Source organism: Macaca fascicularis, chromosome 19 (assembly GCF_037993035.2).
Source record: "Macaca fascicularis isolate 582-1 chromosome 19, T2T-MFA8v1.1".
Taxonomy (NCBI): domain Eukaryota; kingdom Metazoa; phylum Chordata; class Mammalia; order Primates; family Cercopithecidae; genus Macaca; species Macaca fascicularis.
This window is the reverse complement of record NC_088393.1, coordinates 53,851,597-53,875,106: the sequence shown is the minus strand read 5'-3', so window position 1 is coordinate 53,875,106 and position 23,510 is coordinate 53,851,597. Positions and strand designations below refer to the sequence as shown.

Below are 23,510 nucleotides of genomic sequence, written 5' to 3'. Positions count from 1 at the left end.
GGCCATTGACTACGTGAGACTAGGAAGATCTATGATGGGGCTGGGTGACTTCAGCAGACATGGGGAGCACTGGCTATGAGTAGGAGCTGTTGGGATCAGTGGGAGACTTTGGGTTACGAGTGGATCACTGGGACACTGGGGCACCGTGGGGATCAATAGAATTTGAGAATCAGAGGTGGGTTTTGGAGGACAAGTGAGGTTGTTGAAAATAAGAAAGTCGGGCCGGGCGCGGTGGCTCAAGCCTGTAATCCCAGCACTTTGGGAGGCCGAGACGGGCGGATCACGAGGTCAGGAGATCGAGACCATCCTGGCTAACACAGTGAAACCCCGTCTCTACTAAAAAATACAAAAAAAAAAACTAGCCGGGCGAGGTGGCGGGCGCCTGTAGTCCCAGCTACTCGGGAAGCTGAGGCAGGAGAATGGCGTAGACCGGGGAGGCAGAGCTTGCAGTGAGCTGAGATCCGGCCACTGCACTCCAGCCTGGGCGACAGAGCGAGACTCCGTCTCCAAAAAAAAAAAAAAAGAAAGAAAATAAGAAAGTCATGGAAATATACATTGGAGGTTGGTGGAAAATATGAAGGATGTTTGGGGTTAGCATTAATCAATAGTGGGTCAGAGGAAGTCCTTTGAGTTGTGTGGGGACACAGGGATTTGGCGGGTCACCAAGGGTGGGGAAGAATGGTAGCAGATGCTGTGGTCATTCAGGGATTTGAATATGTCAGTGGGAAACATTGGCGGTCAGGGGAGTGTATGTTGGGCGTCTAAGGAGAGACCAGGGTCACTTGGGGTCGGCTGTGACTTCATGGGAAGGCTGGACTATGGATGAGGGCTTCTTTGGTGGGGGTCCCTCCGTTGCTAGGCAAACGGTTCCCAGGGCGCGGTTGCTAAGGACTTGAGCTTTCTAACTGGCCACGCCTCTTTCCATTGCGGGCTCCGCCCCCGCAGTCAACCACAAGTCGGTCACAGGCACAAAGACCGCGCCCACCTTCTCGCCCCGCCCACAGTCCCAGCACCGTTACCCGAGCGACCGTGGGGGTTCGTCCCGCCTCCGGACCTGGGTGCCAATCGAAGAGGCGTTGCCGGGGCGACGACTCCACCTTTTCCGGTGCGGGCCCGCGGCTTCCGGCAGGGGGCCCGGCTGCGGGCGGCAGTCCGGCAGCGGCGGGGCCCGGGGGGCGCCCAAGATGGCGGCGGGCGGCGCGGAGGGCGGCTCGGGCCCCGGCGCCGCCATGGGGGACTGCGCGGAGATTAAGTCCCAGTTCCGCACGCGCGAGGGTTTCTACAAGCTGCTCCCGGGCGACGGCGCCGCTCGCAGGTCGGGTCCGGCTTCCGCCCAGACCCCGGTGCCGCCCCAGCCGCCGCAGCCCCCGCCCGGCCCTGCCTCTGCCTCCGGTCCTGGCGCTGCAGGCCCTGCGTCGTCCCCGCCGCCCGCAGGCCCCGGGCCTGGGCCCGCGCTGCCCGCCGTGCGCCTCAGCCTCGTGCGCCTCGGGGAGCCCGACAGCGCCGGGGCCGGGGAGCCGCCCGCCACGCCCGCGGGGCTGGGCTCGGGGGGAGACCGCGTCTGTTTCAACTTGGGCCGTGAGCTCTATTTCTACCCAGGCTGCTGCCGCCGTGGGAGCCAACGGGTGAGCGGCCTGCATCGTGGGGCCCTGGGTGCTGAAAGGATGGACGTTCCAGAGAACTGATAGGAGGGTGCCTGAATTGATATAGGGCCCTGAGATAGGCATCCTAAATGTGATGGACGTCCTGGGGCAACAGCATTGGAGGGAGTACAAGATTCTGAAATGCGATGGGAGGCCCGCGGGGTGCTGGGCAGGCATCTTTGAGGTGATGGGGGAAATCCCCTTTACCCCCGTTATGCGTAGGGGTTCTGGGATGGCGAGTATTGGACATGATGGGGTATCTGAGATGAGGTGGGATCCCCCGGGTTCTGGGGTGGCAGGTATTCTGCAGGTAATGGGGAATCATGAGGTGATGCAAGCTCAGAGGTGATGGAGAACCCAGTATTGCATCCTGGAGGTGTTGGAGAGGGGCTTGAGATTGAGCCCAGGAATGTGGAGAAGTCTAGAAGTGATGGAGGCCTTGAAGGTAATAGGGGATCCAGAAGCTGAATGGGATCCTAGAGAAAATTGGGGTCTGGAGGTCATGAGGGTCCTGGAGGAGATAAGCGTCTGGAATCTGATGGGAGCTCTCAAGGGGATGAGAGGCTCTGGCAGGCGAATCTGCAAGTGTGATTCAGGGCATCTCTAAAGCCGTGTGGTGAGAACCTTGGGAAACTTATGGTGGCCCCAGAAATGATGAGGATCCTCAGAGCCCTGAGGTGGTAAATGGGCCTAAAATGTGGGAGACTATGAGTTTTGATGGGTCCCTGAACTGTGGCGGTTTAGGGATTCCAAAGTGAAGCGAATACTAGGATGTTAGGCTTTAGAGTCCTGGGAATTTGGGTGACCTTGAGGTTTGGGGGTCTTGGAATAGTGTGGTACTAGGTCCTAAGGGAGTTGCTGAGGTTATAGGGTGGAGTGGTGGGGCTAAAAGGAATCGGAGCTCAGGAACTGTGTGGCCCCAGAACCCTGAAGTTGTGGACAAGGGTGTTTCTGAATTAGGGGTGACCCAACTTGGGGGAGGCACTGTGGTCAAGGGGGATCCTTACTATCTTTTTTGCTACTCCATCTGTGATTTAGGTCCCCTTCCCGTCTGTGGTTGCCCCCTCTTTCCCAATCCACCTACTCACCTCCCCACTTCCCTCTGGGTTCTAACCCTGCTTCCTCTTAGTGGTTTCCCCCAACCTCAACATCCTTTTCCTTCCCCTCAGTGGCATACACCATTAACTCCTTTTCTCCCACCCCTCAAGTCCATTGACCTCAACAAGCCAATTGACAAGCGGATCTACAAGGGCACCCAGCCCACCTGCCACGATTTCAACCAGTTCACTGCTGCCACCGAGACCATCTCCCTGCTGGTGGGCTTCTCAGCGGGTCAGGTGCAGTACCTCGATCTCATCAAAAAGGACACCAGCAAGCTGTTCAATGAGGAGGTGATTGCAGCCCCCAGAACCCCCAACTGCTCTGCCTTCTCACCTACCCACTATATGCCATTAGGTTTCAGCTGCCTGGGGACCAGTGTAGGCCTGAGAGGGGCAGGACCAGGGAGAGATGAGAATGGGGTGACAGCAGCTAATGACAGCTGCACTGTACCCAGGCCCTATGCTGTGTTACCCCTGTGCTGAATACTTTACTCCTTGAGTTTTATTTATTTATTTATTTATTTTATTTATTTTTTTGAGACGGAGTCTCACTCTGTCGCCCAGGCTGGAGTGCAGTGGCGTGATCTCCGCTCACTGCAAGCTCCGCCTCCTGGGTTCATGCCATTCTCCTGCCTCAGCCTCCCAAGTAGCTGGGACTACAGGCGCCCACCACCACGGCCAGCTAATTTTTTGTATTTTTAATAGAGACGGGGTTTCACCGTGTTAGCCAGGATGGTCTCAGTCTCCTGACCTCGTGATCCGCCTGCCTCGGCCTCCCAAAGTGCTGTTGTTACAGGCGTGAGCCACCATACCCGGTTTTTTTTTTTTTAATTGTAATTGTAATTGTTATTGTTTTTAATTTTTTTTCCTTTTTGAGGCAGAATCTTGCTCTGTCACCCAGGCTGGAGCACATTGGTACAATCTCTGCTCACTGCAACCTCTGCCTCCCCAGTTCAAGCAATTCCCCTGCCTCAGCCTCCTGAGTAGCTGGAATTATAGGTGCCCACCATCATACCTAGCTAATTTTTGTATTTTTGGTAGAGACTGGGTTTCATCATGTTAGCCAGACTGGTCTCAAACACCTGACCTCGTGATCCACCTGCCTCGCCCTCCGAAAGTGCTGGGATTACAGGCGTGAGCCACCGCGCCTGGCCACTCCTTGAGTTTTCATCAACCAGTGGATGCAGAAGTGTGCTGCCCATTTTGCAGATTAGAGAATTGAGGCTAGTAAATAAGTTGGGACTTAGTTGATACCCTTGCTCTTTGAGTTCTGGGCTTTGGAGGCTTTGGATTCAAAACCCTGCTGCACCACTTACTCACCGTGTGACTTTGGGAAGGTGACCATTCTCTGAGCCTCACTTCTCCTTCTCTGCAAAATGGGATTCCAGTTCCTACCTTGCAGAACCGCTGTTGTAGAATCATACATGGAGATTGCTCAGTCCTGGGCCAACTTGGCCTACGAGGAGATACCAGTAAACGACCTTATCCGCGGGCAGGGACTGCTCTTGGCTTCTGTCTCATTCTCTCTGGTCCAGAGGAGGTGTTCCATAAATATTCTCAGAATGAGTGAATGGCTGAAGGGAGTGAACGGAATAGTGAGTGGATTAAAAATTCATTAGCTCATCCATTCACAAATAGTTTTTGAGCATCCGTTCTGTGCCAGGCACCGTTCCCAGCAGTAGGGATATCACATCTCAGGGCCCTGGACAGGAGGCCCTGCCCTTTTGGAGCTTTCAGTCTAGCTGGGGAGATGGACAGTTAATCAAGTTAAGTCTTCATGTGTCAGCAGGTGATTAAGGCCTGTTTAGAAGAAACAGTGGGGAAGGAGCTGAGGGAAGCTTGAAGAGTCTAATAGGGTGGTCAGGAAAGCCCTCACTAAGAGGTGATATTGAAATAAAGACCTGAAGGAGGCAGGTGAGAAGAGTTGCCTGGGGAAGGGCATCTTTTTTTTTTTTTTTTTTCCTTTCAAGATAGGGTCTCACTCTGTCGTCCATGCTGAAGTGCAGTGATACGATCTTGGTTCACTGCAACCTCTGCCTCCCAGGCTCAAGCAATCCTCCCATGTCAGCCTCCTGAGTAGCGGGGACTACAGGCAAGCACCACCACAATTGGCTTGTATTTTTCATAGAGATGGGATCTCTTTGTGTTGCCCAGACTAGTCTCGAACTCCTGGGCTCAAGCGATTCTCCTGCCTTGGCCTCCCAAAGTGCTGGGATTATAGGGCTGGGCCACCACACCCAGCCAAGAAGGACATTCTGAGTAGTGGGACCAGCTAGGACAAATGCAGGATAGCACAGAAGTCGTGTGGCCAGAGCAGTTACTGAGGGAGAGAGGATGGTAGATGAGTTCCAGGAAATAACAGAGGGGCCGGCTCATGGGGAGTCTGGAAGGCGGTGGAGAGACTTTGCCTTACTCTTAGTTGGAAACCTGTGGAGGAGCCTTTCTCATCGGGGCTCAGCTGAGCCCTGGAAGGCAGAAGTGACTGGAGTGATTATTTGCTCAGTTCTCCCAAGGATGGGAGGCCTCTCATCCTGGGAGAGCAGCTCCTTAGTTGCATATGCTGACTGCCTGAGGGCATTAGGGCCCTGGGCTCTGGAACCCTGCTTGAGAGAGGCTGCTAAGCGTTCAGAGCAGGACAGTGCCAGGTGCTGACTGATACTTAACAGAGCATTGCTGTGGCTGCTGCAGAGGACAGACAGGCCCAGGCAGTGGAGCCTGAGGCCAGTCACACAACATTGCAGGCTTGGGGTGGCTGGATGGGATGGTGAGAGGAGGTCAGATTCTGGGTGTAGTTTTTCTTTTTCTTTTGAGATGGAGTCTCGCTCTGTTGCCTAGGCTGGAGTACAGTGGCATGGTCTCCGCTCACTGCAACCTGCGCCTCCCGGGTTCAAGCAATTCTCCTGCCTCAGCCTCCTGAGTAGCTGGAACTACAGGCGCCCACCACCATGCCTGGCTAATTTTTGTATTTTTAGTAGAGATAGGGTTTCACCATATTGGCTAGGCTGGTCTGGAACTCCTGACTTTGTGATCCGCCCGCCTTGCCCTCCCAAAGTGCTGGAAGTACAGGCGTGAGCCACCGTGCCGGCCGATTCGGGGTGTATTTTGAAGGTTGAGCCCACAGGATTTGTGGAAGGATTGGATGTGAGGAAAAGGGCAGGTGCTGAGGTTTTTTGTCTTAAGCACCTAGCAGGATGGCGGGTTGTCACTCATTTGTCCAGGAATTACCTTCAGGCCGCCTCCTGTGTGCACTGCTTTAAAGAACAGCGAACCAAACAAAGATCCCTTCCTTTGGGGAGCTGGCTTTCTGTGAAGAAATTTCCTGCTTAAAGCCTGACATAGTAAAGATTGGGGGAGGGTTAGGTAGATAGAGCAGAGGTCCCCAACCTTTTTGGCACCAGGGACCGGCTTAGGGAAGACAGTCTTTCCACGAACTGCTGGGGGGATGGTTTTGGGATGAAACCGTTCCACCTCTGATCATCAGGTGTTAGATTCTAGTAAGGAGCGCACACCTAGCTCCCTCGCATGCGCAGTTCATGGTGGGGTTTGCGCTCCTATGAGGATCAAATGGTGCGCTGCTCCAGTAGGAGGCCGGGCTCAGGCTGTAATGCCTGCTTGCTCACCGCTCACCTTCTGCTGCATGGCCCGGTTCCTAACAGGCCACAGACCACTACTGTTCCATGGCCCAGAGGTTGAGGACCCTGAGATACAGGACAATTCTATGGCAAGCAGGACTGTCCCCTCACCAAAGATGACACATTGAGGCTCCTTGGAGCAGCCCCTGTTCCCCCATGTCTTCATGACCCAGTATCCATCTGTCTTCCCCAGTTTGGGAGCTTCTCGTCGAGGAGGACCTGGGCCTGGTGTGGCATCTGCTGTGTGGGCGGGGCCGTGTCCAATGGCCTTGGGGACTTCAGGTTGGGGAGAAGGTCTGCCTGAGTTTTACTGCCTTCTCCCAACCCCACCCTGTCTCCCCTGGCAGCGGCTGATCGACAAGACCAAGGTGACGTATCTGAAGTGGCTGCCTGAGTCGGAGAGCCTGTTCCTGGCATCACACGCCAGTGGCCACCTGTACCTATACAACGTCAGCCACCCGTGCGCCTCGGCCCCACCCCAGTACAGCCTGCTGAAGCAGGGCGAGGGCTTCTCTGTCTATGCGGCCAAGAGCAAGGCGCCCCGCAACCCACTGGCCAAGTGGGCGGTGGGCGAGGGGCCCCTCAACGAGTTCGCCTTCTCGCCTGATGGCCGGCACCTGGCCTGTGTGAGCCAGGATGGCTGCCTGCGCGTCTTCCATTTCGACTCCATGCTCCTGCGCGGGCTCATGAAGAGCTACTTTGGGGGCCTGCTGTGTGTGTGCTGGAGCCCCGACGGCCGTTACGTGGTGACGGGTGGTGAAGATGACCTGGTCACCGTGTGGTCCTTCACTGAGGGCCGCGTGGTGGCTCGAGGCCACGGCCACAAGTCCTGGGTCAACGCTGTGGCCTTCGACCCCTACACCACACGGGCAGAGGAGGCGGCGACAGCAGCCGGTGCTGACGGGGAGCGGAGTGGCGAGGAGGAGGAGGAGGAGCCCGAGGCTGCGGGCACAGGCTCGGCCGGGGGTGCCCCGCTCTCTCCACTGCCCAAGGCTGGCTCCATCACTTACCGCTTTGGCTCGGCGGGCCAGGACACGCAGTTCTGTCTGTGGGACCTCACTGAAGATGTGCTCTACCCGCACCCGCCCCTGGCCCGCACGCGCACCCTCCCTGGCACTCCTGGCACCACGCCACCGGCCGCCAGCAGCTCCAGGGGTGGCGAGCCTGGCCCGGGCCCACTGCCTCGCTCGCTGTCCCGCTCCAACAGCCTCCCGCACCCGGCGGGCGGGGGCAAGGCAGGCGGCCCGGGCGTGGCAGCAGAGCCTGGCACACCATTCAGCATCGGCCGCTTCGCCACGCTCACATTGCAGGAGCGGCGGGACCGGGGGGCCGAGAAGGAGCACAAGCGCTACCACAGCCTGGGCAACATCAGCCGGGGTGGCAGCGGTGGCGGCGGCAGTGGGGAGAAGCCCAGCGGCCCTATTCCCCGCAGCCGCCTGGACCCCGCCAAGGTGCTGGGCACCGCACTGTGCCCACGCATCCATGAGGTGCCCCTGCTGGAGCCCCTCGTGTGCAAGAAGATCGCGCAGGAGCGGCTCACAGTCCTCCTGTTTCTGGAGGACTGCATCATCACTGCCTGCCAGGAGGGCCTCATCTGCACCTGGGCCCGGCCGGGCAAGGCGGTGAGTGGCTCCATGCCAGCCTGCCGGGGACCTGGCAGGACCCTTGGTGGGAAGAAGCAGTCATTGGCAGAGAGAGGGCTTTGTTGCTGTCACAGCCTCTGGCTTCGTGGGGTGAGGGGAAGCCATGGAAATCTTAGTGTCTCAGAACAAGACCTCTCAGATTCCCAGGTGGCAGGCAGCAGAGAGAGGGGTGGGTGTGAGAGCCAGCTGGGAGACGGGGCGTCCAAGGCTGGCCGTCTGAAGGGCAGCAGATGGGCCCCGCATGGCCAAGTCTTGCTGCCTGTCACTCGAACCAAAATCTATTTCTATTGAACATCTGTTTTTTAAATGGTGAAACTTTTTTGAGTACTTCAGGCCAAAACTCTAGGGGCGAGCTCAAGCCTGTGGGCATGGCTGCCAGGCTGGTTCTGGACTCAGGATCTGAGCCTCCTGCTGAAGGCACAGTCTGGGAATCCCAGGCCTGGGTTCCAGTCCCATTCCCTGTGTGATCCCGGACAAGTCACTGCTCTCTCTAACCTCCAACTTATCACCTAAGTCTTAGAGCCTGTAGAATGGGCAGAGGGGGGATGCGTTTGCCTCCTGGGTGGGCTATGGTGTTGGAAAGGTCACAGTAGGCAAAAGCAGGCCTGGCATCTTGTCAGTCCGGAGCTTGTCTTGGGTGTCTCCGCTCCTTAGGGCTTGGACTCAGCTGCCCAGGGTCCTGGAGGCTGTGGCTTGGTTCCTCAGATCCTCGGTTTTGGTATTGTAGAGTCCTGAGTCCCTAGAACTTGAGAGTACAGTCTGAGTGCCTCAGAGGCAAGAGTGGTGGGATTTGGGGAGTCTGGTTGAGTCCTAAAAGAGACCCCTCTGTCTCCCTAGTTCACAGACGAGGAGACCGAGGCCCAGACAGGGGAAGGAAGTTGGCCCAGGTCACCCAGCAAGTCAGTGGTAGAGGTAGGACTGTCCCTGAGTTCTTTCCCCAGCACCTCAGGGTCCCTCCCAAGTTAGAAGGGAGCCCCAGTTTCCCCCTCCCCTCACACCCCTACCCTTACCCCATCATCTCACTCAGGATCTGCCGAGGACTTTGATTATTGAGTGAAAGTGCCGACTGCCAGGACAGGAAGCTAGCTAAGATGCAAATTCCCAACCTAGAGCAGCGGCCTCTGGGGGCTCTGGGGTGGACCCAAGGGCAAGGCCAGGGTGGCAGCAGCTTTGGGGACTCTGGGCTGGCTCCCTCCCCTTGACACTGGCTGAAGTCCAGGTGGTCTCTAACCCCTCCCATTTCTCCCTCTCATCTTCCCCAGGGCATCTCCTCCCAACCAGGCAACTCCCCGAGCGGCACAGTGGTGTGAAGCCATGGATATCGGGGCCCCTACCCCATGCCCCCAGCCTCCTAGCCATAACCCTCCCTGCTGACCTCATGGATCAACGTATTAACAAGACTAACTATGACAGATGGACTGCGCCGGTCCCCCAACCTGCACAAAATTTGGGGGCCCCCCCAGACTGGCCCAGACACTGGGGGAATGTAATGGCCCTTGTGGCCTCAGCCTTGTCCCCCACCCACTGCCAAGTACAATGACCTCTTCCTCTGAAACATCAGTGTTACCCTCATCCCTGTCCCCAGCATGTGACTGGTCACTCCTGGGGAGAGACTCCCCGCCCCCACCACAAGAGCCCCAGGTCTGCAGTGTGCCCCTTAGTTGAGTGGGCAGGGCTGGGGGTGGTCCAGCCCTCACCTGGCCCCCACCCCAGCTGCCCTTGCTATTGTCTGTGCTTTTGAAGAGTGTTAAATTATGGAAGCCCCTCAGGTTCCTCCCTGTCCCCCAGGACCTCTTATTTATACTAAAGTTCCCTGTTTTCTCAGCGGCTCTGTCCCCTTCGGAGGAGGTGGTGTAGAGGACCTGTGTGTGTGCTCTGCGGTTCCAGGCAGTCCGCTTTCCCCAGAGGAGGAGTGCAGGCCTGCTCCTGGCCCAGCGCCTCCCACCCCTTTTCATAGCAGGAAAAGCCGGAGCCCAGGGAGGGAACGGATCTGCGAGTCACACGGCTGGTGACCCACACCAGTGACTGGAGCAGGGCCCTCTCGGGGAGAAGAGCATCCTGCCCGCTGCCAGGGCCCCTCATCAAAGTCCTCATTGGGTGTTTTTAAAATTCTCAAAACTGCCCAGAACCTCATTTCCCAAGCCCTGCCCAGCTGGGACTCCTTGGTCCTTGCCTCGTTTCTCAGGCCTGGCCCTCTCAAGGCCCAGGCACCCCAGGCCAGCTGGAGGCCCCGACTTCCACTCTGGAGAACGGTCCATACTGGAAAGAAGAGCTCAGATCCCTCCTGGCTCTCGGAGCCGCAGGGAGTGTCTTCCCGCGCCACCCTCCACCCCCCGAAATGTTTCTGTTTCTAATCCCAGCCTGGGCAGGAATGTGGCTTCCCGGCCAGGGGCCAAGGAGCTATTTTGGGGTCTCCTTTGCCTGGGGAGGGCTTGGCTCCACCACTTGCCTCCCCCAGGCTTTGGGCAGCAGGTCACCCCTGTTCAGGCTCTGAGGGTGCCCCCTCCTGGTCCTCTCCTCACCACCCCTTCCCCACCTCCTGGAAAAAAAAAAAGTGTAAAGCAGAGAGCCTGAGGGCTAAATTTAACTGTCCGAGTCGGAATCCATCTCTGAGTCACCCAAGAAGCTGCCCTGGCCTCCCACCCCTTCCCAGGCCTCAGCCCCTTTCTCCTACCCAGCCCTCAGCCCCCAGCGCCCAGCCCCCAGCGCCCAGCGCCCAGCGCCCAGCGCCCAGCGCCCAGCCCCCAGCCCCCAGCGCCCAGCGCCCAGCGCCCAGCGCCTAGCTCTGGAGCTTGTCAGGAGCAAGGGGGTGGTTGCTACTGGGTCACTCAGCCTCGACTGGCCCCATTTTAGTAATGGGCAGGTTCCTCTTGGAATCCATCACACCTGTGGCTTCCTCTGTGCTCTACCTTTTTATTGGGGTGACAGTGTGAGAGCTGAGATTCTCCATCCATCCCCTCTAGCACTGAAGGGTTCTGAAGGGCCCCGGAAGGAGGGAGCTTGGGGGGTGGCTTGTGAGGGGTTAAGGCTGGGAGGCGGGAGGGGGGCTGGACCAAGGGGTGGGGAGAAGGGGAGGAGGCCTCAGCAGCAGAGAGAAGTGGCCAGAGAGGCCCAGGGGACAGTCAGGGACAGGCAGACATGCAGCCAGGGCTCCAGGGTCTGGACAGGGGCTGCCAGGCCCCGTGACAGGAGGACCCCGAGCCCCCGGCCCGGGGAGGGGCCATGGTGCTGCCTGTCCAACATGTCAGCCGAGGTGCGGCTGAGGCAGCTCCAGCAGCTGGTGTTGGACCCCGGCTTCCTGGGGCTGGAGCCCCTGCTCGACCTTCTCCTGGGCGTCCACCAGGAGCTGGGTGCCTCCGAACTGGCCCAGGACAAGTACGTGGCCGACTTCTTGCAGTGGGGTGAGTGCCTGCCCTCAGGGCTCCTGCAGATGGGGTGGGGGTGGGGCAGGAGACAGGTCTGGGCACAGAGGCCTGGCTGTTGCGGGGGCAGGATGGCAGGATGGGCATGGGAAGATCCTCCCATCCTGGGGCTCAGAGCGTGGACCTGAGTCCTGGGACAACATTTCTCTGTCCTATGCCACCACCCTGGAGGGGCAGAGTAAGGTCAGCAGAGGCCAGGGTGGCTATGACTCAGAGCCATGGCTTAGGAGTCACAGCAGGCTACACTGCCAACAGCCTCCCATGGCCTCTCTGCACCCTGCCTCAGGGACAGGGCCAGTGTCATGCTGGGAGCTCCCTCTCCTAGGATCCTCTCCCCACAAGTGGGCTCTATGGCCCACTCCCTTGGTTTTCTGCAGCCCAGGGCAAGCCAGGAGGGCCAGCATGGGGCAGCTGCCAGGGGCGCAGCCGACAGGCAGGTGTTCGGCGCCAGCCTCTCCAGCTGCCCCAACAGGTGCCCAGGCACTGGGAGGGCGGTGACTCACGCGGGCCCTGGGGGAGAACCAGCTTTGCAGACAGGCGCCACCAGCGCCCCCTCCTCTGTGATCCAGGAGGGACAACTTTGGGTTCTTCTGGGTGTGCCTCCTTTTGTAGGTTCTGCACCCACCCCCACCCCCAGCCCCAAAGTCTCGGTCCCTATGAGCCGTGTGGGTCAGCCACCATTCTCGCCACCCCAGCTCCCTGCGTCCTTTAGTTCTCCTGGCCCACGGCCTCCAACCTTCCAGCTGCCCCACAAAGCCCCTTCTTGCAAGGACTTTCCAGGGCCTGGGGCCAGGGCTGGAAGGAGGATGCTTCCACTTCTGCCAGCTGCCTTGTCCGCCCATCTCCTCCCCAAGCCCAGGACTCAGGCTCACTGGTCACTGGTTTCTTTCACTCCCAGCACCCTGCCCCTCTGGCCCTCACGTGCCTGGCCCTCAGCGACTGGCACTTGGTCTTTGGTCTGTGTGTGACAAACTGTGTGACACTTGTTTCCTGTTTCTCCACCTTCCCCTGCTTCCTCTTGTGTCCATCTCTTTGTGACCCAGGTCTGGTTCCTCTCCCTCCTCCTCCCATTTCACAGATGGGAAGGCGGAGGCCAAGAAGGGCCAGGCCACTCAGCCTCTGGAAAAACCTTCTCCCAACCTCCCGCAGCCCCTAATGACTCTCCTGGCCCCCCTTTAACAGAGGATGAAGTTGGGCTGGCAGGGTAAACTGAGACCGGGCGGGGTAGGGGTCTGGCGCTCCAGGGAGGAGCACTCCTTTTGTGGCCCGAGCTGCATCTTGCGGCCCCTCCCCTGCCAGGCCTGGGGCGGGGGAGGGGGCCTGGGTTCCTGCTGCCTTAAAAGGGCTCAATGTCTTGGCTCTCTCCTCCCTCCCCCGTCCTCAGCCCTGGCTGGTTCGTCCCTGCTGGCCCACTCTCCCGGAACCCCCCGAAACCCCTCTCTCCTCTAGAACCCACTGTCTCTTCTCCTTCCCTCCCCTCCCATACCCATCCCTCTCTCCATCCTGCCTCCACTTCTTCCACCCCTGGGAGTCCAGGCCTCCCTGTCCCCATGGTCCCTGAGCCCCAAGCCTCCACCCCAGCCGGTCCCCCACCCAAGCTGCCCTGTTTAACATTCCTAGTCATAGGACCTTGACTTCTGAGAGCCCTGATTGTCATCTGTAAATAAGGGGTAGGACTAAAGCCCTCCTCCTGGAGGACTGAGAGATGGGCTGGACCAGAGCACTTGAGTCTAGGATGTGTGACCATGCCGGCTTTGTCTCCCTGTCCTGTTCCTTCCCCCAGCCCCAGATCCAGGGTTTCCCAAAGTGTGGTTCAAGAACCACCTGTATCTGAATCTAGAGGTACTGGATACAACCCCACGTCTGGGCCATTACCCAGGACATTCTACATGAGAACGAGGGGGTGGGGTCCTGGCTGCGCCTGAACTGTCACCTGGAGTCGGGGTGGAGGACTGGAAGCCCAGGAAGGTGGAAGAACTGGGTCTTATTTCCTTCTCCCCTTGTTCTTTAGGGTCTGCCCTTCTGCAGACTTTGTTACCCCACCCTCACCGTCCTGCACACCCTTGGAGCCCTCTGGTCCAATGCCCTGTCCCGCAAAGGGCTTCCCAGGCATCTCGCCTCTATGGGAGGGCAGTTTTGGGTCCCCTGAACCTTACACAGTGTTTATGTGGGGAAGCTCTTGGGAAGCAGACAGTCCTAGGGTGAAGCTGAGAGGCAGAGAGAAGGGGAGACAGAAGGTGGGGTTTTTCCCCTTGTCTCCAGTGCCTTTTCTGGTGACCCTCGGTTCTTTTCCCCCACCACGCCCCCAGCGGAGCCCATCGTGGTGAGGCTTAAGGAGGTCCGACTGCACAGGGACGACTTCGAGATTCTGAAGGTGATCGGACGCGGGGCGTTCAGTGAGGTAAGCTCAACTGGTCGGCAGCCCGACTTGACTTGTGGTGGGTGGGGCATAAGGGTTGGGGTGGGGCCTTAGAAATTGATGAATGACCAAGCCTTAGAACCTAGGGCTGGGCTGGAGGCGGGGCTTGGGACCAATGGGCGTGGTGCGGCAGGTGGGGCGGGGCCACGACTGAGTGCAGAAGCGGGTGGAGTTGGGTCTCGGGGAGCCCTTCTGTTTTCCCGGCGTCTCCACCTTGTCTGCCTCTCTTGGCCTCAGGTAGCGGTGGTGAAGATGAAGCAGACGGGCCAGGTGTACGCCATGAAGATCATGAACAAGTGGGACATGCTGAAGAGGGGCGAGGTGAGGGGCTCGGCGGGCGTGGGGGGCTTTGAGGATCCGCGCCCTCTCTCCGGCTGCAGCTCCTCCGGGTGCCCTGCAGGTGTCGTGCTTCCGTGAGGAGAGGGACGTGTTGGTGAATGGGGACCGGCGGTGGATCACGCAGCTGCATTTCGCCTTCCAGGATGAGAACTACCTGGTGAGCTCCGGGCTGGGGTGACTGGGAAGAGGTACAGAGCCCATGCTGTCACTGGATGAGGAGGTGGGGAGAGGAAGCTCTAGGATTGGGGGTGCTGCCCACCACAAGTCCCCCACGCCTGTGGGAGAGTCTGTGTGCAGTAAGAGGGTGTGTCAGGTGGATGAGGGGCCTTCCTTATCTTGGACGGGGATGGGGTCCCTCACTGCCCCTTTCTGGGGTGTTTTGGGGGACTCCTATAAAGAAGTCTCTGTTGGGGGGGTCTCTTACCTGGAATGGGATAGGTCTTCAGAAATTCTAACGGGGCCACTGCCTAGGGAGGGAGTGTCTGGGACCTATTCTCTGGGTGTTCAGTGGTCTATGAGTTCTCTTTCCCAGAACATCTCAGGGGGAGTGAATCTGCCCAGTGACATTCCAGGAAAGGTTTTTTGTTTGTGTTTTTTTTCGAGGGGCGGGGGGCGGGGGCCGCAGGTGTCTCTGATTTGGCCCGGCAGATCTCTGTGGTTATCTCTGGGCTGGGGCTGCAGGTCTCTGCCCAGGGATGGGGTGTCTCTGGCAGTGGTTGTCCCGGCCATCCGTGATGGATCAGGGCCTCGGGACTACCAGCCACCCATGACGAACCCCTTCTCAGTACCTGGTCATGGAGTATTACGTGGGTGGGGACCTGCTGACACTGCTGAGCAAGTTTGGGGAGCGGATTCCGGCCGAGATGGCGCGCTTCTACCTGGCGGAGATTGTCATGGCCATAGATTCGGTGCACCGGCTCGGCTACGTGCACAGGTGTGTGTGGCATGGCTGAGGGCTAGGGCGAGGGGATAGCAAGCTTGTTCCCTGGCAGGGTTCTTGGAAGGTCAGAGCCCAGAGAGGCCAGGGCCTAGAGAGGGACCTCCTTGGTTGGGGCCCACTGGGGCGTGCCTGGGAGTAGGGTCCAGAACTGTAGAATCCCTACAGGGGCAGAACCCAAGGAAGTGGGGCCCGAGGTGGCACTGCCCAAAGGGGCAGAGCTTGGTGGGACCACAGAAGGGAGGTTCACTTATCCCACCCTTCTCCTTTCCTCGGTGCAGGGACATCAAACCCGACAACATCCTGCTGGACCGCTGTGGCCACATCCGCCTGGCCGACTTCGGCTCCTGTCTCAAGCTGCAGGCAGATGGAACGGTGAGCCAGTGCCCTGGCCACAGAGCAACTCGGGCTGCTAATGAGGGATGGGAGGTGCAGAGTGTGGGGGCAGGACTGGATTTGGAGGGGGCAGGAGGAGGTGACCCAGGCCTAAGTGTGCATCTGTGTGGCAGAGCATTAGACCAGGCAGAGGGAGAGGCTAAGCATTTGGGGAGTGGTTGGAAGGAGGGCCCAGAGCTGGTGGGCCCAGAGGGGTGGGCCCAAGCCTCGCTCTGCTCCTTTTGGTCCAGGTGCGGTCACTGGTGGCTGTGGGCACCCCAGACTACCTGTCCCCCGAGATCCTGCAGGCTGTGGGCGGTGGGCCTGGGACAGGCAGCTACGGGCCAGAGTGTGACTGGTGGGCGCTGGGTGTGTTCGCCTATGAAATGTTCTACGGGCAGACGCCCTTCTACGCGGATTCCACGGCGGAGACCTACGGCAAGATCGTCCACTACAAGGTGAGCATGGCCCCAGGGAGCCCTGGCCTCTCCAGGTAGGCGCTCCCCAACTATCGCCTCCTCTCCCTCTCCCTCTGAGCAGGAGCACCTCTCTCTGCCGCTGGCAGATGAAGGGGTCCCTGAGGAGGCTCAAGACCTCATCCAGCGTCTGCTGTGTCCCCCGGAGACACGGCTGGGCCGGGGTGGAGCAGGTGACTTCCGGACACATCCCTTCTTCTTTGGCCTCGACTGGGATGGTCTCCGAGACAGCATGCCCCCCTTTACACCGGATTTCGAAGGTGCCACCGACACATGCAACTTCGACTTGGTGGAGGACGGGCTCACTGCCATGGTGAGCGGGGGCGGGGTAGGTACCTGCGGCCCCTGCTCAGCTGCGGGAACCTCCTCATGCTCCCTCCAGAAAGTTGGAGTAAGGACAGTGCCTACCTCCTGGGGTCCTGAACCACTCATTCCCCAGAGCACCTGCTGTGAGCCCATCTAGTGCTGAGGACCCAGCAGTGACCTAGACTTATAGTCCAGTGGGGAAACACAGACCAGTCTTCAGACAGTGAAGCCCCAGAATGATCAGGGCTGAGACAATGGAGTGCAGGGGGTGGGGGGCTCCTGACTCAGCAAGGAAGGTCCTGGAGGGCTTCCTGGAGTGGGGAGCTATCTGAGCTGAGACTTCGAGAGATGAGAAGCAGGAGAGGACTCCTCCTCCCTCAGGCTGGCTCTCTTCACCGTGTAACGAGCTGTCGTGGAATGCTTGCTTGGCTCTGGGTGCCCTTTTGCTGGACAATACTGGGGATCCAGCACTGACCAGATCATCTCTGGTCCCTGCCCTCATCCACTTGCAGTCTAGAGAATTAGAGAATTATGGAGAGTGTGGCAGGTGCCCTTGAAGGGAAGCAACAGGATACAAGAAAAAATAGTGGGGCCAGGCGCCGTGGCTCACGCCTGTAACCCCAGTACTTTGGGAGGCCGAAGCGAGTGGATTGTTTGAGCCCAGGAGTTCAAGACCAGCCTGGGCAATGTGGTGAGACCCTATCTCTACAAAAATGTTTAAAAAATTGGCTGGGTGTGGTGGCGCATGCCTGTATACTCAGCTCCTAGGGAGGCCGACCTGGGAGGCTCGCTTGAGCCCAGGAGGTCAAGGCTGCAGTGAGCTGTGATTGTGCCACTGTATTCCCGCCTGAGCAACAGAGGAGAGACTCTGTCTCAAAAATAAGATAAAATTAAATTGAAATTTAAAAATAGGCTGGGCTGCGGCCGGGCGCTGTGGCACATGCCTGTAATTCCAGCACTTTGGGAGTCCGAGGTGGGCGGATCACGAGATCAAGAGTTTGAGGCCAGCCTGGCCAACATGGTGAAACCCCATCTCTACTAAAAATACAAGAAAAGTCGCTGGGCGTGGTTGTGGTTGCCTGTAATCCCAGCTACTGGGGAAGTTGAGGCAGGAGAATTGCTTGAACCCGGGAGGCAGAGTTTGCTGTGAGCCAAGATCATGCCACTGCACTGCAGTCTGAGTGACAGAGTGAGACTCTGTCTCAAAAAAAAGAGAAAAAAAAAATAGGCTGGGCAAGATGGTTCACGCCTATAATCCCAGAACTTTGGAAGGCTGAGGCAGACAGGTCACTGGAGGTCAGGAGTTCAAGACCAGCCTGGCCAACATGGTGAAACCCTGTGTCTACTAAAAATACAACATTTAGCCAGGCTTGGTGGTGTGTGCCTGTTGTCCCAGCTACTCAGGAGGCTGAGGCAGGAAAATTGCTTGAACCTGGGAGGCGGAGTCTGCAGTGGGCTGGGATCGTGCCACTATACTCTAGACTGGGAGACAGCAAGATTCCATCTAAAAAAAAAAAAGAAGTGGGCCGGGCACAGTGGCTTATATTTGTAATCCCAGCACTTTGGGAGGCTGAGGTTGGAGGACTGCTTGAGCCCAGAGTTTGGGACTAGACCAGCCGAGGCGGGCGGATCACTTGAGGTCAGGAGTTCGAGACCAGCCTGGCCAACATGGTGAAACCCCGTCTCTCCTAAAAATATAAAAAATTAGCCAGGTGTGATGGAGGGCACCTGTAATCCCAGCTACTTGGGAAGCTGAAGCAGGAGAATCGCCTGAACCCAGGAGGCAGAGGTTGCAGTGAGCTGAGATCACGCCACTGCACTCCAGCCTGTGCAACAGAGCAAGACTCCTTGTCAAAAAAAAAAAAAAGAAAAAAAGAAAAAAGAAAAAAAGCTGGAGGGGCCACTTTAGATAAGCCCTGAGTTGGGGCTGGTTTGTGGGGAACATGTAAGCCAAAATCAAAAAGCAGTGAGGGGCCCACCCTGACGATTGCCGGTCACATCTGTGTGTCTTGTGCAGGAGACGCTGTCGGACATTCGGGAAGGTGCGCCACTGGGGGTCCACCTGCCTTTTGTGGGCTACTCCTACTCCTGCATGGCCCTCAGGTAAGCACTGCCCTGGATGACCTCCAGAGGCCCCGAGGCTGCTGGAGCTTCCTGGGTCCTGCTCCTTGGCAGCCAATAGAGTTGCAGGATCAGTCTTGGAACCTTATTGTTTTGGGACCAAAGACTCCTAAGAGGCCAGAGTTGGAGGACCTTAAAATGTCAGATACATGTACTTCGAAATGTTAGATTGAACTTTAAAACCTCAGTTACAGACTGGGCTTTCCAGAATCTCGTAACCATCAGCTTTACTCTGTGGTACACAGAGTCACAGGACTTCAGAATCTTGGAAAATATGAAGTTGAGACTTTTATAATCTAATTGTAAAAGAATGCAAACTCTTTGAATCACCCACATAATAATAAGGCCATTTAAAAATATTAATTTAGGCCAGGTGCGGTGACTCACACCTGTAATCCCAGCACTTTGGGAGGCCGAGGCGGGTGGATCACCTGAGGTCGGGAGTTCAAGACCAGCCTGACCAACATGGAGAAACCCTGTCTCTACTAAAAAACAAAATTAGCTGGGCGTGGTGGTGCACGCCTGTAATCCCAGCTACTCAGGAGGCTAAGGGCGGGAGGCAGAGATTGTGGTGAGCTGAGATCGTGCCATTGCACTCCAGCCTGGGTAACAAAAGTGAAACTTCATCTCAAAAAAAAAAAAAAAAAAAAAAAAAAAAAAAGTATTACAGGCTGGGCATGGTGGCTCACGCTTGGAATCCCAGTACTTTGGGAGGCTGAGGTGGACGGATTGCTTGAGCCCAGGAGTTCAAGACCAGCCTGGGCAATATAATGAGACCCTGTCTCTACAAAAAAATTGAAAAAATTTAGCCAGGCATGGTGGTCTGTGCCTGCAGTCCCAGCTATTCAGGAGCTGAAGTAGGACGATCACTTGAGCCTAGAGTTTGAGGCTTCAGTGAGCCATGATAGATTCCAACCTGGGCAACAGAGTGAGACCTGGTCTCAAAAAAAAGTATTAATTACACAAATAATGCATTGCTTATCACAAGTAAATTAGAAAATACAGATAAGGGAAAGGAAGTCGGTATCTCGTGAGCTCACCAGACGGCAGTGGTCCCTGGCTCACACGTGCACAGACACGTTTAAATACTGAAGAACAGGTGTTTTGTTGTGTTTTTTTTTTTCCCTTTCTTCATGCTACTTTGTCTAAGAGAACAGTTGGTTTTCTAATCAGCTTTTATTACTGGACAACATTACAAATACTGTACCTTACCGTTAATGAACTCTAACTCAATTCTGAACTGCTGTGGGGCCTGAACAGTGGGTCAGGATTGAACCCATCCTCTATTGGAGCCCAGATGCATGCCCAGGATAGCTGGGTCCTGAGCCATGTTCCCACAGGAGGGACTGCTAGGTTGGTGGGGACAGCCACTTTGTACCCTAGGGAGGAGCTGTCCCCTTCCCACAGCTGAGTGGGGTGTGCTGATCTCAAGTCGCCATCGTGGGGTCTCATGTCCAGTCTTAGGACCACATCTGTGGAGGTGGCCAGAGCCAAGCAGTCTCCTTCATCAGGTCGGCCTCCCTGTCCTGTGGCCCTAAGAAGAGGGGTCTGCAGAGATCACATGTCAAGGGAGGAGACGAGCTGACCCTGGAACATGGGGGTCTGGACCCCGAGTCCCTGCAGAAGGTTTACAAAGAGCAGCTCCCAGGGGCCCAAGGCCAGGGGAGGGGCAGGGCTTTTCCTAAGCAGAGGAGGGGCCACTGGCCCACCTGAGACTGTTCTCTTCGCGCTGTCGCTCCCCTTCCTCAAATCAGGAGGTCTTGGAAGCAGCTGCCCCTTACCTGTAGGCCAGGAGCTCTGGTTCTCCACCAGAGAATCCGCATTCCGTCTCCCTGCCCACCCCCTCTCCTCAGGGACAGTGAGGTCCCGGGCCCCACACCCATGGAACTGGAGGCCGAGCAGCTGCTTGAGCCACACGTGCAAGTGCCTAGCCTGGAGTCCTCAGTGTCCCCAAGGGATGAAACAGTAAGTTGTGGAGGGGAGGGGGTCCGTCAGGGGCAAGCAGGAGAGAAAAGGTGAGGGCTTCCCGGGTGGCGTGTGCTGTAGAGCCCTCTGGGGACTTCCTGAACAGAAGCAGACAGAAACCACGGACAGACCAGGTTACTTCAGACGTGACACGGTCTCTGTAGTTACAGTGGGGCATTAAGTAAGGCTGTGTGCGTTGGTGGGGATCTGAGGAGTTGAACTTTGAGCTGAACGCTCCTGAAGGAGAAGCCAGCCATGGAAAGAAAGGTGCCAGGTGGTCAGGCGAGAGCCTCAAGGGCAAAGGCCTTGAGCAGGTGGGAATCCTGATACCCTGATTTGTTCCTGTTTGGCTGAACCGTTCCTGAGAATGCTGGAGAGGCCAGCAGGCAACAAAACCCAGCAAGGCCTTTTGTCGTGAGGGCATTAGGGAGCTGGAGGGATTTTGAGCAGCAGAGGGACATAGGTTGTGTTCGTGTTTGAGGACCAGCTCTCTGGTCCCTGTGTGGATTTCGAGGACCAGACTCAGAGAAGGGGCTGAGGGAGGTAGGGAAGGGAGGGGGCTTGGATCATTGCAGGAGCTGTGGGGATTCCAGAAATTTTGAGGGGACGGAGAAGTAGGAGACAAGCAAGGATCCCTAGCCTGGAACCAGTGCCCAAGTTCTGAGTCCTCCAGGAGCCACAGGCAGCCTTAAGCCCGGTCCCCATACACAGGCTGAAGTGGCAGTTCCAGCGGCTATCCCTGCGGCAGAGGCTGAGGCCGAGGTGACGCTGCGGGAGCTCCAGGAGGCCCTGGAGGAGGAGGTGCTCACCCGGCAGAGCCTGAGCCGGGAGATGGAGGCCATCCGCATGGCCAACCAGAACTTTGCCAGGTCGGCGTTGGGGCCGGGGCGCAGGGCCCATGGCAACCCTTGGCAGCCCCTCTCGTCCGACTCGGACTGACTCACTGTCCTTACCTCCCCACAGTCAACTACGCGAGGCAGAGGCTCGGAACCGGGACCTAGAGGCGCACGTACGGCAGTTGCAGGAGCGGATGGAGTTGCTGCAGGCAGAGGGAGCCACAGGCGAGTCCCTCATGTGTCCCCTTCCCCGAAGGGCCGGGAGGAGGTGGGCCGTCTGCTCTGCGGGGCACGTATAGACACCTGGAGGAGGGAAGGGACCCATGCTGGGGCACGCCGCGCCACCGCCCTCCTTCGCCCCTCCACGCGCCCTATGCCTCTTTCTTCTCCTTCCAGCTGTCACGGGGGTCCCCAGTCCCCGGGCCACGGATCCACCTTCCCATGTAAGACCCCTCTCTTTCCCCTGCCTCAGACCTGCTGCCCACTCTACAGATCCCCTCCCTGGCTCCTGGTCTCCCCGTCCAAATACAGGGCTCACCCTACGTCTTTGCGACTTTGGAGGACAGATGCCCTTCGTTCAGCCCCAGATCTCCCTCCGTTCAAGGCTCACCAGATTCCCTCCGGGATCTCCCTAGATAACCTCCCCGGCCTCGATTCCCCTCGCTCTCTCTCGCCCCACTGCTGAGGGCTGGGCTGGGCTCCGATCGGGTCACCTGTCCCTTCTCTCTCCAGCTAGATGGCCCCCCGGCCGTGGCTCTGGGCCAGTGCCCGCTGGTGGGGCCAGGCCCCATGCACCGCCGCCACCTGCTGCTCCCTGCCAGGGTACGTCCGGCTGCCCACGCCCCCCTCCGCCGCCGCGCCCCTCGCTCCACCCGCCCTGTGCCACCCGCTTAGCTGCGCATTTGCAGGGCTGGGCCCACGGCGGGAGGGCGGATCCGCGGGGAGCCAATCAACACAGGCCGCTAAGAAGCAGCCAATGACGAGTTCAGACGGGATTAGAGGCGTGCGAGTGGACTAACAGCTGCCGGCTGTTGGGGCGGGGGTGGGGAGCAGGGAGGCGTGTGGGCCCACCTATGGGCGTAGGCGGGGCGAGTCCCAGGAGCCAATCAGAGGCTCATGCCGGGTGTTAACCTCGCCCTCTCCCCGCAGGTCCCTAGGCCTGGCCTATCGGAGGCGCTTTCCCTGCTCCTGTTCGCCGTTGCTCTGTCTCGTGCCGCCGCCCTGGGCTGCGCTGGGTTGGTGGTCCACGCCGGCCAACTCACCGCAGTCTGGCGCCGCCCGGGAGCCGCTCGCGCTCCCTGAACCCTAGAACTGTCTTCGACTCCGGGGCCCCGTTGAAAGACTGAGCGCCCGGGGCACGGCAAAGAAGCCGCGCCCACCGCCTGCCAGTTCACACCGCTCCGAGCTTGGGTCTCCGCCCAGCTCCAGTCCTGTGATCCAGGCCCGCCCCCTAGCGGCCGGGGAGGGAGGGGCCGGGTTCGCGGCCGGCAAACGGGGCTCGAGGGGGCCTTGTAGCCGGGAATGCTGCTGCTGCTGCTGCTGCTGGTGGGGGATCGCAGACCACTTCTTTCGGCCAGGCTGAGGCCCTGACGTGGATGGGCAAACGGCAGGCCTGCGAAGGCAGCAAGCCGGGTCGTCCGTGTTCCACTTTCCACGCATCCCCACCTACCGTCGGTTCGCAAACTGCAAATCCTCCCTTGTGCATGACGCCCTGCTCTCTGGGGAGCGTCTGGCGCGACCTCTGCCCGCTTACTCGGGAAATTTGCTTTTGCCAAACCCGCTTATTCGGGGATCCCGCGCCCCCCTCACGTGCGCTGCTCTCGGAGCCTGAGCCGGCTCTGACTGCTTCGGCGGTTTGGATATTTATTGACCTCGTCCTCCGACTCGCTGACAGGCTGCAGGACCCCGAACACCCCAATCCACGTTTTGGATGCACTGAGACCCCGATATTCCTCGGTATTTATTGTCCCCACCTAGGACCCCACCCCCGACCCTCGCGAATAAAAGGCCCTCCATCTGCCCAAAGTTCTGGACTCCGCAGTCCGCGGTTTGCGTAGTGGGCAGGAGGTTGCGCAGCGGGCCAATCCGAAGGCGAGTGGAGGCGGCCGAAGGTCTGGGAGGAGCTAGCGGGATGCGAAGCGGACGAATCAGGGTTGGGGGAGGAAAAGCTACGGGGCGGGGCCTTGGCGTCCGGCCAATAGGAGGGCGAATGGGCCACCCGGAGGCACCGCCCCGGCCCAGCTGTGGCCCAGCTGTGCCACTGAGCGTCGAGAAGAGGGGGGATGGGCTGGCAGCG

At 58.4% G+C, this 23,510-nt stretch overlaps 2 protein-coding genes and 1 long non-coding RNA gene across 30 annotated transcripts; 2 read left to right on the top strand and 1 right to left on the bottom strand.

Annotated features, from left to right (window-relative positions):
* Positions 1 to 1,117: 1,117 nt before the first annotated feature.
* On the top strand, positions 1,118 to 9,842 carry DMWD (DM1 locus, WD repeat containing). 2 transcript variants are annotated; one of them, XM_045381177.3, is made up of 5 exons: positions 1,118 to 1,625; positions 2,852 to 3,034; positions 6,723 to 7,997; positions 8,856 to 8,930; positions 9,281 to 9,842. In XM_045381177.3, the coding sequence occupies exons 1-5, from the start codon at positions 1,185 to 1,187 to the stop codon at positions 9,326 to 9,328; spliced, it is 2,022 nt and encodes a 673-aa protein (XP_045237112.2). In that variant the 5' UTR covers positions 1,118 to 1,184; the 3' UTR covers positions 9,329 to 9,842. The 2 variants fall into 2 exon arrangements, with proteins under 2 accessions (XP_045237112.2, XP_045237113.2); XM_045381178.3 differs by lacking the exon at positions 8,856 to 8,930.
* A 1,279-nt stretch (positions 9,843 to 11,121) lies between these two features.
* Positions 11,122 to 23,239, top strand: DMPK (DM1 protein kinase). 26 transcript variants are annotated; one of them, XM_065534633.1, is made up of 16 exons: positions 11,122 to 11,419; positions 13,224 to 13,282; positions 13,750 to 13,841; positions 14,097 to 14,180; positions 14,260 to 14,355; positions 14,984 to 15,132; positions 15,417 to 15,510; positions 15,762 to 15,968; positions 16,051 to 16,314; positions 18,310 to 18,395; positions 20,267 to 20,378; positions 21,090 to 21,247; positions 21,342 to 21,439; positions 21,611 to 21,657; positions 21,951 to 22,036; positions 22,364 to 23,239. In XM_065534633.1, exons 1-16 carry the CDS (start codon positions 11,241 to 11,243, stop codon positions 22,521 to 22,523), a joined length of 1,971 nt encoding a protein of 656 aa, XP_065390705.1. In that variant the 5' UTR covers positions 11,122 to 11,240; the 3' UTR covers positions 22,524 to 23,239. The 26 variants fall into 26 exon arrangements, with proteins under 26 accessions (XP_065390705.1, XP_065390706.1, XP_065390698.1 ...); XM_065534634.1 differs by having other exon boundaries at positions 21,947 to 22,036; XM_065534626.1 differs by lacking the exon at positions 13,224 to 13,282 and having other exon boundaries at positions 16,051 to 16,299.
* Positions 19,571 to 23,253, bottom strand: LOC141409111 (uncharacterized). Of its 2 annotated transcripts, none has more exons than XR_012427733.1 (2): positions 22,286 to 23,253; positions 19,571 to 21,517 (listed from the first exon to the last, which is right to left on the bottom strand). It is a non-coding gene; the product is annotated as an uncharacterized lncRNA (long non-coding RNA). The 2 variants fall into 2 exon arrangements; XR_012427732.1 differs by lacking the exon at positions 22,286 to 23,253 and adding an exon at positions 21,825 to 22,054.
* Between the last annotated feature and the right edge of the window lie 257 nt (positions 23,254 to 23,510).